This window comes from Anastrepha ludens, chromosome 5, assembly GCF_028408465.1.
Source record: "Anastrepha ludens isolate Willacy chromosome 5, idAnaLude1.1, whole genome shotgun sequence".
Classification (NCBI taxonomy): Eukaryota; Metazoa; Arthropoda; class Insecta; order Diptera; family Tephritidae; genus Anastrepha; species Anastrepha ludens.
In genome coordinates, this window is record NC_071501.1 from 53,692,576 (window position 1) to 53,708,966 (window position 16,391).

General features: G+C 35.2%; 1 protein-coding gene across 5 annotated transcripts in view; it reads right to left on the reverse strand.

The window, feature by feature from the left end:
• Positions 1–4,248: 4,248 nt before the first annotated feature.
• Positions 4,249–16,391, reverse strand: part of LOC128862797 (1-acyl-sn-glycerol-3-phosphate acyltransferase alpha) — a 45,877-nt gene continuing 33,734 nt past the window's right edge. For 2 of the 5 annotated variants that reach the window (XM_054101537.1, XM_054101539.1), the window contains exons 2-4: positions 5,231–5,414; positions 5,012–5,145; positions 4,249–4,943 (exon numbers count right to left, since the gene is read on the reverse strand). In XM_054101537.1, coding sequence (XP_053957512.1) covers positions 4,456–4,943; positions 5,012–5,145; positions 5,231–5,406 — 798 coding nt within the window. In that variant the 5' untranslated portion in view covers positions 5,407–5,414 and the 3' untranslated portion in view covers positions 4,249–4,455. Of the gene's footprint in view, positions 4,944–5,011; positions 5,146–5,230; positions 5,415–7,697; positions 7,926–11,561; positions 11,627–11,666; positions 11,828–16,391 lie in introns of those variants that run through there. The other 3 variants (XM_054101538.1, XM_054101535.1, XM_054101540.1) reach the window with 3 other exon arrangements.

Below are 16,391 nucleotides of genomic sequence, written 5' to 3' on the forward strand. Positions count from 1 at the left end.
TCCAACTGTTTATTATTAGCAGCCAATTGCGCAATTAAATTAGCTATTCCTTCTCCTTGTATTTTCTTCATATCATTAATAATAATTAAGGAAACCAAAAACACCGAAATATTCCACCAAAATAATTTCCATGAAGAAAAATCTCTCAAAGCAGTACTGACAGCTTTTGTAGATTTTGGATTTATAGGTGATTAATGCATATGTGAACGTATTCTTACTCTGAAATCAGAGATTCGAAGGTTACTGTGCTCTGCCTATAAATGTGCGCTGGATGTGGCAAGTGCACATACATACATACACACAGCATATATATATGGGCATATGTATGTATATAAATTCTCAAATTTAAATTAGCATATGCCATCTTCCTGTGTGTCTGGTAATGAAGCGTTTTCTATAGAGGATTTTGATTCGGTTGAGGGAATTCAACAAAGTTTTACAGAAGGCAGACATAATATATGCATATGTATATATAATTTTAGATGATTTGGAAAAAATTCAAATATATTAAAAAGCTACCTAACATTCTTTGCTTCTAGTCCCCAACAAATTCTTATCGACTGCTGTTAAATTTACATAATTCAGTCCCTTACTGTTTTGGTGAAAGATTTGTCTGTGATGATTAGTCTTCACGTGACGAGTACCCCTCAAAGTTCCATACATTCCTGTCAGTCTAACTTCTCTATACATTAACGTTCTCTGAGCTCAGAGAAATGTAAACATATCGCACCCTAAATACAAAAGGGTCACAACTTTCTACTTTCTACTTTCTACAACACTGTTTATTATAGCATTCAATGAACTTAGCCCTTTAATATCATCGAACCCAAATGTAGATCACCTGATTTATGCTGACGATGTCGTTATATTTTCTGCGGTTAAAGATCTTTGCCAAATTAAAACCTCCTTCACAAATATCTTAAACGACATCTATGTATGGTCAAAAACGTCCGGAACTTATATTTCCGCAGAAAAAAGTTCAACTTTTCACGTTTGCAGAAAACACAAATGTTCTTTCCTAACCCTATCTCTATCTAACACCCAAATACCCCATACTAACACGCTTAGAATACTTAGTATAATTTTTTGATAAGAAACTCACTTATAAGGACCACTGTAAATACATTAGAATAAGTTTAATATCGAGACTTAACATTGTAAACACAGTTATATTCATATGTCGACGCTTGTAAATACAACAAAGGCACTGATGTTATCAAAGGTTGACTTTGGACTGGCGATCTACAGACACTGTGCTAAGAAACATCTTGCACTGATTCAAACTCCTTTTCACGCAGCAGTTAGAAGAAGCATTCGAGCATTTCCCACTTCACCTCTCAAAGCGGTGTTAACCGAAGCAGGCGTGCCCAGCATTCAAGACACAGAATGTTACACAATACAATGTTGCTTTTACCAACGATTCTCCAAAGCAAGAATACACACATGTTTGCCTTAATCAACTCAGCAAGACATAAGAAAAATATGACAAAAAAACCGTCAGTGATCATGCAATGCTTAATGCTCATTAAACATCTCAACATAATATTCGCAAGCGACCAGAATACGACCATAAAAGTTGGCGCCTTGCCACAGTACTGCTCTATATACACAGCAGAGGCAGCGGCACTGTATGAAGCGGTTTCCTTCGTCTCGCGATCAGATAAAATATTTATAATTTGCACAGACAGTAAATCGGCAATAGAGGCTCTTCTAAACCCGAGGAATAATTCAATCCTCATAGACAATATTCGCGATATCCTACAATATATCGGTGCAAAAACATAATAAAAATTATGTGGGTTCCGGGTCACGCTGGTATCCGAGGCAATCACCTAGCAGACGAGCGGGAAAAGGAGGAAGCCAGAGAACCACTGGAACTGTTTACGTATATTACATAACCCTATTGGTTTGAAGCCTAACTACCCACCAAATTGTTTATGCAGAGATTTACGAACGTTTACTCGCCTTAGAATAGGCCACACTTTAAAAACACATTGCCACCTTTTAAATGGTTCCGACAGTCCGAACTGCTCACAGTGTAACTCAAGCTCCCTAACTGTTATTCACATCCTAGATGAATGTCCTGGCTTGGACCGATTCAGAAATTTTTTTTCGGAAATCTTCAACCATCCAACCTTCTTAAAGCTACCACCTATGAAAACATCAGTGCCATTAACAAATCTCTTTAACTATTTAATATTACAGACATTTAGATATATTTCCATAGACTTACGGTATTATTATAATATCAGTTTGTAAACCAATTTTATATATAACGTAAGCCGAAGGCCTTAGCAGCCAGTGCTTATTACCTCAGTGTATCAACAATTTATAGCTGGTTCTCTTGTAAATAAATAAATAAAAATTTCTCACATATTTATATTGGGGCACACCTAAGTTCTCGCAGTTCTGAAAAAATTGTTACAGTGAATCATTGAAAGTATTGCCCATTTCTGGCTACTACTTTTTCCCATCTTTCTGGTAGATCTCGTATACCGTCGCGATAAAACTGTTCATCTTTTGAGGCTATCCACGGATCAAGCCATTTTTTGATGTCTTCAAATGAATGGAACTGCAGGTCAGCTAGACCATGAACCATCGATCGGAACAGGTGATAATCGGTCGGCGCAATATCTGGAGAATATGGGGGGGGTAGGGTAGGATTTCCCATTTCAGTGTTTCCAAGTAGGTTTTAACGGGTTTGGCAACGTGAGACCGAACGTTGTCATGCTATAGAATCACTTTCTCAAACACGGAGATTGCGGGCGCTTCTCGCGTTGAAGTCAATTGAAGTCGATGCCGATTCCCAGTAATAGTTTCATAGTAGTTCATAATAAATAACTACAACTTGGTCCCACCATATACATAATATAACCTTCTCAGCGTAAATATTCGGCCGAGGCGACGACGTAGAAGCATGGCCGGGCCGTCCCCATGACTTGCTTTTCTTTGGATTGCTGTAATGAATCCATTTTTCATCACCCGTCACGATGCGATGAAGAAAACCCTTCCTTTTTCGCCGCTGGAGCAGTTGTTCGCAGGCGAAAAAACGACGTTCAATATTCTTTGGTTTTAACTCATAAGGAGTCCAAATCCCCTGTTTCTGAATCATTCCCAAAGCATGCAATCGCTTGGAAATGGATTGGTGGGTAACTCCTAATACTGAAGCAAACTCTACTTGCGTTTGGCACGGATTCTCATTGAGCAATGCCTGCAATTCAGCGTTTTCGAAGGTTTTTGGCCTTCCTTCACGCGGACGGTCGTCAACATTAAAATCACCGTCTTTGAAGCGACGGAATCAATCTCGGCACGTTGTTTCACTCAAAGCAGCATTTCCATAAACTTTTTGTAGTTCTCGATGCGCTTCAGCCGCCGTTTTTTTCGAATGAAAGAGGAAAATCAACACTTCCCGCAAATGACGATTATTCGGCAAAAGTATATGATACCAAAACAAAATCACTAATGTGTCGAAGCAGTTTGTTTACCATATGTCTAGGCTTGGTCTATGATGTTTAGATTATGTTAGAATCGACTAGCACACACTGCTGGGGGCATCTATTGTCAAACAGCTGGAACTTAGTTACGCTACTAATACATTCCCATATTCCCACATTCGTCCAATCAGTAGTTGTTCAGACGGCAACGAAATGACATTGTAAATTTTTTTCGTATATAAGTGACACATTCTTACTTTTTTCGTAAACAAATCGATGCGTAGCCCAACGGCCGATTCTGTCAAATTCGCTGAGAGTCGGTTACCGGTCTGATATTGGCCACACCATAACAATCTTTTCACCATGATGCCAGTATAATTCGAAGTCGTGACTATGTTATTACTTACTCAATGCTAGGGACTGGGACAAAATAAAATTGAAGCTAAAATACCATATTGACCGTTTCCCACAGGCATTTTGCTGTCTTGTGAAATGGTCTATTTGCACTTATTCTGAAATTCAATTTCGCTAACGTTGCGACAGTGTAGTTTGACAGCTGGAAAATAAGCTAAATTGATTGACTAAAAACGAAACGGGTAGAAGTTCAGAAGTCACGAATTGTTCAAGGCAAGGAAATAATGGTCAATTATATTAGATAATATTAGATATTTTTTTTATTCAACATGTTTACTTAATATACTTACATAAATATTTTTTCTTGTATATAAAATTTCAATGACAAACAAATATTTAATTTAACTGATTTTTAATTTAAATTCCAACTATCTAAATTTGTATGAATGTAACTTAGCAGTTCTGTATTGTACCTATACATATTTATTTAGGAATATTGTAGCGAAATGTGGTATACAAATTTTGCTTCTTGTATCTATTGTAGTTATACACATACGTAATTTTAAATACGTTAACTTGTACATATGAACATATTTCTTTACATTAGTCACTATGCACATTTTTGTCACAGATATACACACATATACTTATGTATCAGCATCTCATATCAATGTCTTCGTATTTCTTGATTTAATTTTTTGTATTCGTAGTCCATGGTATTTCTGGTGATTTTGATAATTTCATCCATATCTCCAGGGGCAAATCCGGCAGTATGAATTTCAGGCAAAATTTTTATAATGGCATGGCCTGGACGGAATGTTTTATTTGCACCATTTAAAAAATAGTATTTAGATATAACAACCGGCTGGATTGGACATTGACTTTGGAGAGCAATGTGGAAGGGTCCTTTTTTGAAAGGCAACAATGTATCTTTCACATTACGGGTACCTTCGGGGAAAAATAATAGCTTGCAATTATGTTCTTGAATTGCCTTGGACTCCTTCTGTAAGGCGTTGATAGAATCTTTTTTACTAGAGCGGTTTATGAAAAGCGTACCCCATAGCCACGCGCCCAAGCCAAAGAAAGGAAAGAAAAGGATTTCCTTTTTAGATACTACTGTTGCTCGCCCAATTATTGGCCATAAATACGCTAGTCCTATAAACAAATAAAAAATATTTGTAGGCATGTCTATCTATAAAATTATTTAATATAAAATTTTATACCACACAAGTCAAGAAAGCTTTGATGATTAATAAGCACAACAGCGCCGTGTTCCACGCGAATATTTTCTAGACCTTGGACCATCATGGTAACACCTAGAGCTTTGCAAAGTTGTCGACAACCCCAAGCTGGTATGCTGTTTAGATAAATATTTAATATTCAGATAATAGAAATCATGTGGAATAGAAATTTGCAAAGAATTTTTTTCATAATTTACTTACAATGCGTTCCTATAATCACGCGGTCTGAAAAGCATTAGAGGTATGCAAATAAGAACAATAGCACCAGAACCAATCAAGAACACAGCCATTTTCAGTTGGTACGGCGCTTTTGAAGAAAAACTCAAGATAAGCGCCAAAATGCAGGCTAGGCCAATCACCTCGCTCACGCAACTCATTCTCTTTTCTAGAAATTGATACAATACAAAAGCTGTTTAAGTATGAATTGAATTAACATTTTTTGGTATTATTTACATGACAAAAATCTAACTAACATTTTTTAAGATATTTATTACTTTATTAATGGAACAAGTTCTGAAGTATAAATACTCGTATAGAAAGTACAACATAAAAATATAAAAAATACATAAATAAAACTCTACTTTTGATTAATTTATACTCTAATTTAATTGTATTCTATGTCGCATGATATTCGTTAAAATAGTCCAAGCACATCTGGCAATTTTGGGCAATTCAAACAATACGTTGTGGTTTTTCTAAGGCTTTTTTTCTTGTTGTCGCCCGAAAAATTTCCTCTTCTTTTGGTAACACAGTACGCACAACCTTCTTAAAGGCTTGCCCTGCTGATTCTTGCGAATCGGCAAGTGGTGAGACAGATTTCCTCTTTTCTGCCTATTAGTGTTGGGCACAGTATTTTTTGAGGACAACCATTCTATGACTAAAAGTTCGTATCTCTATTTTTTCTGAGTGCTCTCTGGTACACTATATGTGCATTTACGATAGTTGTCCCTAAAAGTAAATATATTGCTAATTTGCGATACCAGTTGATGCTTTTTCGTATGTTTGTTGCATATGACACCATCTGGTCGCTTTTGTCTATGCCACTTTTACCAATATTGTACTCTATTATCGCCAAAGGCTTCATTTTCGAAGGACGATCGCGATGTGTAGAATCCGCGATTGGAGTCATGATGGGATGATCTTTCGTGGATAAGATTTTCCATTCTAGTACTACAATACCATTATGATCTTCTCGTGCCACCATTTCATCTTTTTTCAACAGATACGACATTACAAAACTACATATATACATTTTTTATTGTACCTTACCGTTCCAACCACGCGGGTGTTAGAATTGAAAAATTTAAGTGCTAATTCGTGCCTATTATACAAATTATCGGCAAATAAAGTATGTCCTTCGTTCAATTATTTGTTTGCAAGTTCAGTGAAGACAATTTCTGCCACCTTTTCTTTTTCCGCTAGTATCTCGACCAGAAAATATTTTTGAAGACCATGTGTGGTGGAGTTCGGTGGAGCACCGTTTGAATAGTTTTACGCCGTACTTATGTGACTGTGCTGGAATATACAGCCGAAATTCTTGTCGTCCCCTCCAAGGAACTATTGTCTCATCGACAACAATTTCTTTGACTAGAGAAAAAACGTCTAATAATTAACCATATATATGCCTACAAGTGGTAAAACTTTTCCAAGTCTCTTTTTTTGTACTATCGTTTCATTGCTACGAAAATCCAAGTTTGATAGCAGTAACTCAAAACTATTGCGGGACATTGTTCTGCCCGGCAATAAAAAATTGCATGTAGGATCCGTTGACCAACATTTCTTTAGCATTGTTTGTACTAGTCCCATCCAAATCATCAATTCTATACATTTTTTAATTTCTTCGGAAGTGGCAAGATTCCATTTACTTTGTCCAGCGTGACCAGTCATTTCATGTTCAAGTAATTTCTGCTCTGTATATCTATTAGTATCTGTGACTAAAAGACTTGTTACTGTTTCATTCAAGAATAGCGAAAGAACTTCACCTGGGCTAATGTCAGACGCCAAATCCAACAAAAGTTCGCTTTTCCCAGTGAACGGAAATTATTGTTGCCTGCTATCGAGCTCGTTCCATTGGATACTATGCAATGAATCATTAATTAATTAATAATTGGCGCGTACACTTCTGTTAGGTGTTTGGCCGGGCTCCTCCTCCTATTTGTGGTGGGCGTTTTGATGTTGTTCCACAAATGGAGCGACCTACAGTTTCAAGCCGACTCCGAACGGTAGATATTTTTATGAGGAGCTTTTTCATGGCAGAAATACACTCGGAGATTTGCCATTGCCTGCCGAGGGGCGACCGCTATTAGAAAAATGTTTTTATTAATTTTGCTTTCACCGAAATTCGAACCAACGACCTCCTTGTGAATTCCGAATGGTAATCACGCACCAACCCATTCGGCTACGGCGGCCAATGAATCATTAGTTGCGTTCAATTTCTCTTCTTCTTCTGAACCCAGTTCTGTTAGTAATTCTTCCAATATTTTCACTTACATATGATTAATCAGTATCTAAGCCTGAATTCGACGAAATTCTATTTCTAACTTTTCTCCTAAAACTCACAACGTTTTCATCACTACTCTTGATATTAATTGTTCTTTCACGCCGTCCAATGAACATTTTTGGCATAACAAATTACTGATGTGCCTTTCAGAAAAAGTATGCTTCTCACCTGAATAATCTAGAATATCTGCAGTGAGATCCCTTGCCGATCTCTAGCCGAAAATCCAAAATAAGCTATTTATCAATAAGATTATTTCAGAACAAAACAATTTATCAATTTCATAGGTCGATAGCACTGTAAATTCAGATAATTGACAATGCCCGGACCTACTGGTGTTACATTGTTGGTATTGCCGCATATCTCTCCGCTATCGTTCTAGTGTGCCGACAGTAATACCTGGGAAACAGTAAAACAGGAAACTTAACAGGTCTTTATCAAACTTATATCGGGGAGGAAATGACAAAATTGCCGAAAGTACCCCTGTCTGTGTGTTAGTTGGGTGTGTGGTAATGTATGTTCACAGATGACAGCTGGTTTTTTAGGATAGATGAAAGCATGCTAAACCAATCTACACATTTGCGGTTGTACCTATATATCTTTCCTTAAAAAAAAAATCCCAAAGAAAGAAATGAAACATATCGCCGCGGCTCTTCGGTCCAACACAATTAAATTTATATATATATTTACATATCACATTTTATCATACATTGAACACGGGACCGGGTGAACAAATGCATCTGCATACACACGTAGCATAAAAATACGTATCCCTAGGTTTGCAGGTTTTGGGTTTGGGGGAATTGTTAACTGTTTCGACTGCGTGCTGGAAATTATGTTTAAACTCTAATTCGTTTGTTTACGTACAATCTGTCTAATGGAAGCGGCAAAATTCAAACTTAAAGCTCCATTATAAAAAAATTAAATGCAGCAAATAGGCGTATACCTTTTTGAAATACGCGTTGTGCAATTTGTTAGATTTAAAGCGTTAAGAAGCGTACAGTGTTTTTACAAAGTGAGTTCCGCGTACGGCAAACGATTTGAAGCAGTGCTCCTACGTACAAACACTAAGGGTCTAAAAATGTCACGTGTATCTGCAGCAAAATATTGGAAGAAGTCGAAGATGTTGTGTAACGGTATACGGAAGTTGATGACTTCCCCGGACGAATCAAGATCAGAAGATCATTGATTTGTTTGTGACAAGCCGAACTTATAGTAGCAGAAGACCTTAAATTCCGGAGCCATTATCACACATTAAAAAATACTTGCATGGATATTCACGGATGAATCTTCTTTTTGGGAGTTGCATTCGTCGGTCCTAGTGTACTGATAATAATTGAAACTATCAACGAACTGTTAACCATCCAGTTATGGTTCATGTTTGGAAATATCCATTATTTGTGCTTACCGCCAATTTGAGTACAGATTTGATGAATAAAATTTACCTTACCAGCTAAGAAGGTATTAGGAAGAATTAGATTTTACAAGAAGGCAACGATGCCAAACATGATTAGACGAAGGTGTGTAGAGTGGAAACAACTTTTTCCTTCACAGTCCTCTGATGCCAACACTATTGAAAACATTTGGGCAATAGTGAAGAAAAAACTTAGGGTAAAACAATATGGATGATCAAACAGTTATCAAGGTTTATTAAGCTGATTTGGAGCCGATTACCTCCACAACTTGCGCAGAAATTAGCACAAAGTATGACTCGAAGATGTAAAACCATAATAGATAATGGTGGTGACTATAGATTTTATTGAATATATTGCGTATAATAAATATTATAAGCCCATACAATGCAGTGTGTTAGAATTGAATTGCCCACATAGTTTTTGACGGGCTTCTATTAGACAGACTGTAAGTACATATAATAATATACACATAGCCCATAAAGTCTGCATACACCTTACAAATATTCTTAAATTAATTAAAAACACAATATAAATTTCTAAGAAAAAAGTCTATTTGACATCAAGTTTACCAACTTCTGTGCTTTCTCAGCTGTAATCTTTGCCAATTCTGCCCGCATAACACTTTGCAAAGCCACCTTACTTGTTATTACATGCTGTCGAATTATTTTTTCTAATGGATTACACACATGTTCAATAGGATTGAGACTCGGCGACTGTGGGGGTGTTTTGATATATTATATTTTAGAGCGTTGTAAGAGAGTTAAAACTCAACAATCTCGGCTGTGCGTTTTGTGTCGTTATCTTGTTGGAATCAAAAGGTTCTTTATAAACCAAGATTTTCTGCACTCTGTTTCGAATTCTTTTTTAAAATGTTCAAATACTTCCATTTATCCATTGTCGATTATAAATTCTAATTGACCCACACACCACTTGCCGCCATCATCCCCACACCATATCTCCACAACCGCCGTGTTTGACTGTACCAACAAGATTTTGTTTCTCAAGAGCAGTGCCTGATTTGCACCTGATTTGGTCTGAAAAAATTACTTATTTCCAAAACTCTGTAGGCTTATTTATGGTATATAATTATTAGCAAGTTTATTGCGCTTTCAAAAATGAAATAAAGCGACATTAGCAGTATTCAGCTTTACATAAAACTTTTCTAGCAGTTTCCGCATAAATACTTAATGTTTGGTTAACGTTTTTAACAATTTTTTAGAAAATAGTTCAAAGGTTAACCTTTGCCATATTGATTACATTGCATCCTTCTCGGACCGATAGTGGTCTGAGACGGCCATACCTAGGCTTAGATGTGAAAATCCCGGATTGTTTGGAATTGTTTACTGCATGTTGAACAGAGGAATACATTAGTATAGTGTTTCGCCAATAGTTTCGCCAACACTTCGGAAGCAATATCCATCTTTCTCCAATTTTATAATTATTTTTCTTCCTGATACTCTAATTTCTTTTGCTTTGGTTTCCAAGTTTTTAAATAATTAGCAATTTTAAATAAAATGTGCAACTGAGTTTGCTAACCGATCTATTATAATAAGAAATAATGAAAAGTACACACGAAAATTCACTAAAGTAATGGTATTATTAAAATAAAGAAATGTACGCACACTTTCTGGTGGTTATATTTACAATTTGCTGCTGTGACAACCAGACTGAACGGACGACTCGATGGCAACCCTGACAATAACAGGACAATATAAAAACGCATATGAACAAGGAGAGTTTGATAGAATCGCCGGCGAGTACAGACGCGTTGTACTAATTCGCTTCACATACATTTTTCCTTAAATCTAATTAAATCCTAATTTTAAACTAAATATTAATGTAATTAAAAACTAAAAATAAAAATACGTTTTTATTGAACCGAAAACAATTAATTGCGACTATACCCACACTGCAATTACTTACTGTTATGTAAATAATGAAGTGAATCTTGTTATTTTCTTTTGCTTGTGCGGCTTGTATTTTCAACTATAAATTAATATTGTGTTTTTAATCAATTTAAAAATATTTATAGGCTATGTGTATTTCAAAGAAAACATTTGGTGCGTTGAAAATCCAAGAATGTTATTTCAATGTCCCATACATACACCAGGCGGAGTTATCAAGGTCAAGCGATTTGACGCCGTTTGGTTTTCCGGAACGGAAAGGCGACATTCGACGAGCCACTGATAAAATTGAGTCATTGTGCAAAATATTGACTTAAATTGCGACAAAAGTATAAACTACCAATATGCACATACATACATATATACAACGCACGAAATATAATTCCATTTCATCTCCATACAATTATGACAGGTGGAAATGAAAATTCGTCAATTAAATGTAATTCGATTATAACTGTCACCCCCTCTATGTGTAGTATTGAAAAGTATGTGCACTGAGTGTTGTTAAATTTAGGACTTAATTTTGGCTGAAATCACATTTAAAATTTTGCGGTTTGTTTAACTACATAGTATGTAACTATTTTCTTTACCAGAAAAAAAGCGTCCGTAAACTATTTTGTAACAAATTTTCTAAGTTCTATTTAAGGGAAAGTAAAACTGCGAAACTTTGATAAAATAAAAACTAAAAAAATTAAAATACATTTACAATTACGAACTTAAGTGCAAATGAACAGCAAAAATAACAACAAAAAGCAGATCACTTCGACATTCAGACCACCAAAACGCACAAAATTTTTTTTTTGCTGCTATAGTAACGACACCTTTTATGAATTCGCCTTGCTAATTCTCCTCTCAGATTTCAAAATGCGACACAAAATCGAAATAAACAACAATGGAAGCAATTTGCTCAACGGTACTTGTTTCAAAGCTCGTATTTAACACTAGCACCAATTGTCATTGAACGTTCGAACAATACTGAATATTCAATTGTGAACTTCGACAGTTTTCGTGGACGAATTACCTATTGCTCTTATCATTCAAATACATTATTTAGATTAAGGGTTGGGAGAGCAGTAGATGTGTTGCCGCGTCGCATATGATTTGTTATGCTTGGGAACGATATACATATATACATTAGAGGGGGCAAATTTTTTTCCCACATCGTTCCTAGCAGAGTGAGACTACATAAAATTATAAGAAAGGATGTCTCTAAAGTCATTTTCGAGCTCCCCAAAGTTTTAGTTCGACTAATATATAAAAAATATTACATGCAGTGACTTTTCCTATTACAATATTAAAAAATTCTATATATTTTGCTTTGTACCGGATATTTTTCGCAAGATATTTTTAAATTAAAAATACATAGATATCATAAATAAATTTTGTTTGCGTACGTTGCGTATTTGCAAAAAAATACTCCACAACATCGTTTGTAAAAAATTTGTTGAAGCGTTTTTGAAGCGCCTCTAAACCTTCACTTTATACATATATTAGATTTTAAAATTAAATCGGATATAAAACTGCATATCCAGAAGTTTTATAAAGATTCTGTTTAAAATTTTTTAAGTTTTGATGCACATTTTTTTTAATTTGTCAAAATTTTTGTGAATTATGTACAATGCTTGTTACTTTGATTCGAACTATTTTTATTATGCAGTGAACTATATTTTATTAAAAAAATAACGATAAGGAAATTTTAACTAAAATATATTTCGAATATTGTAAATGGCTGAATTAAGTGAGCTTCTCTTAAAACATGGGAGTTTCCAAGTTGACTTTAGAGTTATAGTCTAATAGATTTATAGATTAATGTAAAATAAAATAAATAAAAGACGAAAATAGATTTATAATTTAATGTAAAATGAAATAATAAAATAATAATAATAAAAAAATAATAATAAAATAAAACACGAAAATAAAAAAAATAGTTCCATACAAATTGTTCCGCTCTAATATACATATACATATACGCACTAGCTTACTATTAACTGCTGTTTATGATTGGAGAATTGTTTTCAGTGATAGTATACTTTGATTACAAGCTTCGGAGAAGTTGCGACGAGAGCTCCCTTTGATAACACTAGTTTACCGTCATAAAATTCCTATGTAAAATCGATTGCTGAGTCCAAAAATCCAAATCATTTTCTGTCCTGTATTTTGTAAGATATCGCCAAATAACGGATTTGGAAAAAAAAGGTTCATAACAATTTCTACTATCTCTAGAATTCGTTAACCGATAAACGATAAACCAAATTAAAGATAATTCGATTTTTTATAGTTTGTTTATGTTTAACTTTTCATTACAATTAAACATTTTCAAGTTATTTACAAAGAAACAAAAAATTGTTTTTCTTTTGCTTAAGTATGGAAATTTTCTGTTTATGCTTATTGTAATAAATACATAAGATAAAGAGTTTGGAACATTTTTTACTCATTTCTTCTAGAGAAAATTAAAGATATAAAAGAAAAAATATCTGGCAATAGATATAAAAGTTATTTGCATGCTATTATTAAGTTAGGTTAAATGAGTGGCCAACACAGAATTGATTGTCGTAATAGCATTAGTTGCTTTTCCTTGTAAAAAGTTACATACATACTATAGGGCAATAAAATGGAATCACGGACAGCAACGTCGGCATCAAACTTGAATTAACATACCAGAGAAAATTCCAAGATGGACGATAACATTTATTCAAAATTTTATTATTATTTGTGAAATCTAATGAATTTTCAAAGGATATAAAGTATTAATCAAAAACTTACAAATACCTGTTTTTCGATATATTTCGATGTTTCTATATGCGAAAAAAATTATGTGGATTTTCCGACTCAGCGATCATTTCACATAGGCACTGGATGGTCTGGTTCTTCGGTAGAAAAATAATTAATTAATTGTAAACCAGTGTAATCATTCGATATTTATTTTAGATTAAACGCACATGTACATAAACATAAACATCTTTGCGAATACAGTACAACCCAGGGCGAATGAATGCAAAGTGAAATCTCTAGAGCAACAAGAATATTTATATGTATTTTGTTTCTGCAATTTGGCGATTTGAATGTCAAAATTCAACCAGAATTTAAACAAGCACACGAAATAACAACAAAAAGCAATTCACTTTAATATTCAAACCACCAAATCGGGAGAAAAACAAATCTACTAACTTTACCTTGTGTACAGGGTCGGGCACTCGCAGTGTAACTAATTAAAAAGACCATACATTTAGTTTGGAATATTACTTTTATTCAATTCAAAGTCAAAAATAAGTGAAAATTATACAAAATTAAGAATCAATTTACTTTGCTCGATATGATCACCTTGACTATGGCCTTGAGACGGTCCAGAAACGAATAGCAACTTGCCTCCGAATGCGACTTGCAGGTATTTTAGCCCACTCGAAGACAATGGCTTTCTTCAGGCTCGAGACTGGTGAATCTTTTAGTTCGGACCTTGCTCTCCAAAATGGCCCAAAGGGAATAATCCATCAGATTCGCGTATGGTGAGTTTGAGAGCCATTTTGTGGACGTTATGAAGTTCGGAACGTTATTTCTTAGCCATTCTTTGTTCACTCGAGCTTTGGGAGAGGGTGCCGAGTCCTGTTGAAACGTCCATGATCTGCTACCGGGAGTTTCACTCAAGTCACTTCTTCACTTTTTGAACCATTTCACGTGACGTTGCAGTCTTTTGATGACCACCTCCATGACGTTTCGCGATGCTACCAGATCATTGTAACGCGTAATGGTGCGATAAAAAAAAACGTTATTTACTTTAAGGAGCTCGAGCTCACGAACAATCGCTGGTTGTGATTTTCCAGCCAAATATAATGAAATCACACTAGGTTTGAAATGCATTATTGATTTTCTTTTTTCGCGTTTACTCTTGGCAAAATGCTGCTGTGCGCTTATAAACAATACTCTGGACTATCATTTAGCCAACTAACAGGCAGCTGATGCACTGACGATGCACGGCCAGTGCATATCTGCGCGAGAGGTCTGAAGTTGGTTACACTTCGAGTGCCGGAATCTGTATATTCGCCTTGGTACAACTTAAACTTTCCATCTAAAATTACGACTGGGTTCTAATTACTCTCTGAGAGTGCTTGTACGTAACACATAGGCTACTAATACTAAGATTTCGTACTTTGGACATGAATTAATAGCATGATAAAATGTTTCGCCTAATCGCGGATATACATATTTATACGAGTATATAGATATAGCGGCCGCCGTAGCCGAATGGGTTGGTGCATGATTACCATTCGGAATTCACCGAGAGGTCGTTAGTTCGAATCTCGGTGAAGGCAAAATTAATAAAAACATTTTTCTAATAGCGGTCGCCCCTCGGCAGGCAATGGCAAACCTCCGAGTGTATTTCTGCCATGAAAAAGCTCCTCATAAAAATATCTGCCGTTCGGAGTCGGCTTGAAACTGTAGGTCCCTCCATTTGTGGAACAACATCAAGACGCACACCACAAATAGGAGGAGGAGCTCGGCCAAACACCTAACAGAAGTGTACGCGCCAATTATTTATTTTTTTTTTTTATAGATATAAATACATATGTATGCAATTTACGCGCATAAACTTTATTAGTTGTTTGAAGTTTCCCTCCGAAGAGGGTTACCTACAGTTGTATTTCATTTTCGAATGGCAGAAGGTTTCACGGCAAAAGTGAGAGCTTTTACGGCAGAATTTTATTAATTGACATCTCGTGCCCGCATCGAACAGGGGCATGCCCTTCCCAATTTGGTATTGCGGCCGTCCAACGCTTGAAATTCTACATAATATATGAAACTGATACGTACAAATGTATGTGCGCGCATAATTAAGTCACTTTATCTTTTTACAATATTCGCAATACTTTTCATGCTAACTTTTTGTTATAAAAATATAGTTTATTGCATACCAAAAAGTTTATTGCATGACAAAGACTTAAGAAATTTCAAAAAGCTATTACCAAATTTTCGGCTTTTTCAACCGAACCTTTGAAAACTTCTGGGTAAACAGTTTTATAGCCCATTAAATTTTAGTATAATACAGAGTAAGTTTTTAACCCGGATTCATTTTGGATTTTTTTTTTAATTTGATTTTTATAATTGTGATGACAATCCTTTTCTTTTTAATGTTTGCGTATTTTGTACAAAGTGTGGAGCTTTGATTTATAAGGCTTTTATTATTTTATACAATGAAGTACAGTGGCGATCATAATTGACTGCATGATGATTTGTTTTTAATATTTATAACATTTTTCGAGTTAGAATTCTTTGTATAGTATTTTGTAATATTCATTCTTTAACCAAACAGTTTGATCAAATTTTTAAACTGTTGAAAGGCAGATGGTTTCTGAGGAGTTTTTTTCATGTCAGTAATGCAATCGGGCGTTTGCCAAAGACTGCTGGGGTGTTTCATTCCTACAGTGGGCACTACCGAATGGTAGCCACGCACAAACCTACTCGGCTATGGCGGCTACAAATGCGCAAGACCATCTATAAAAATGTGTCAAACCAAAGCGATTTTTGAGGCTCTGTATTGTACTAAAATTAAA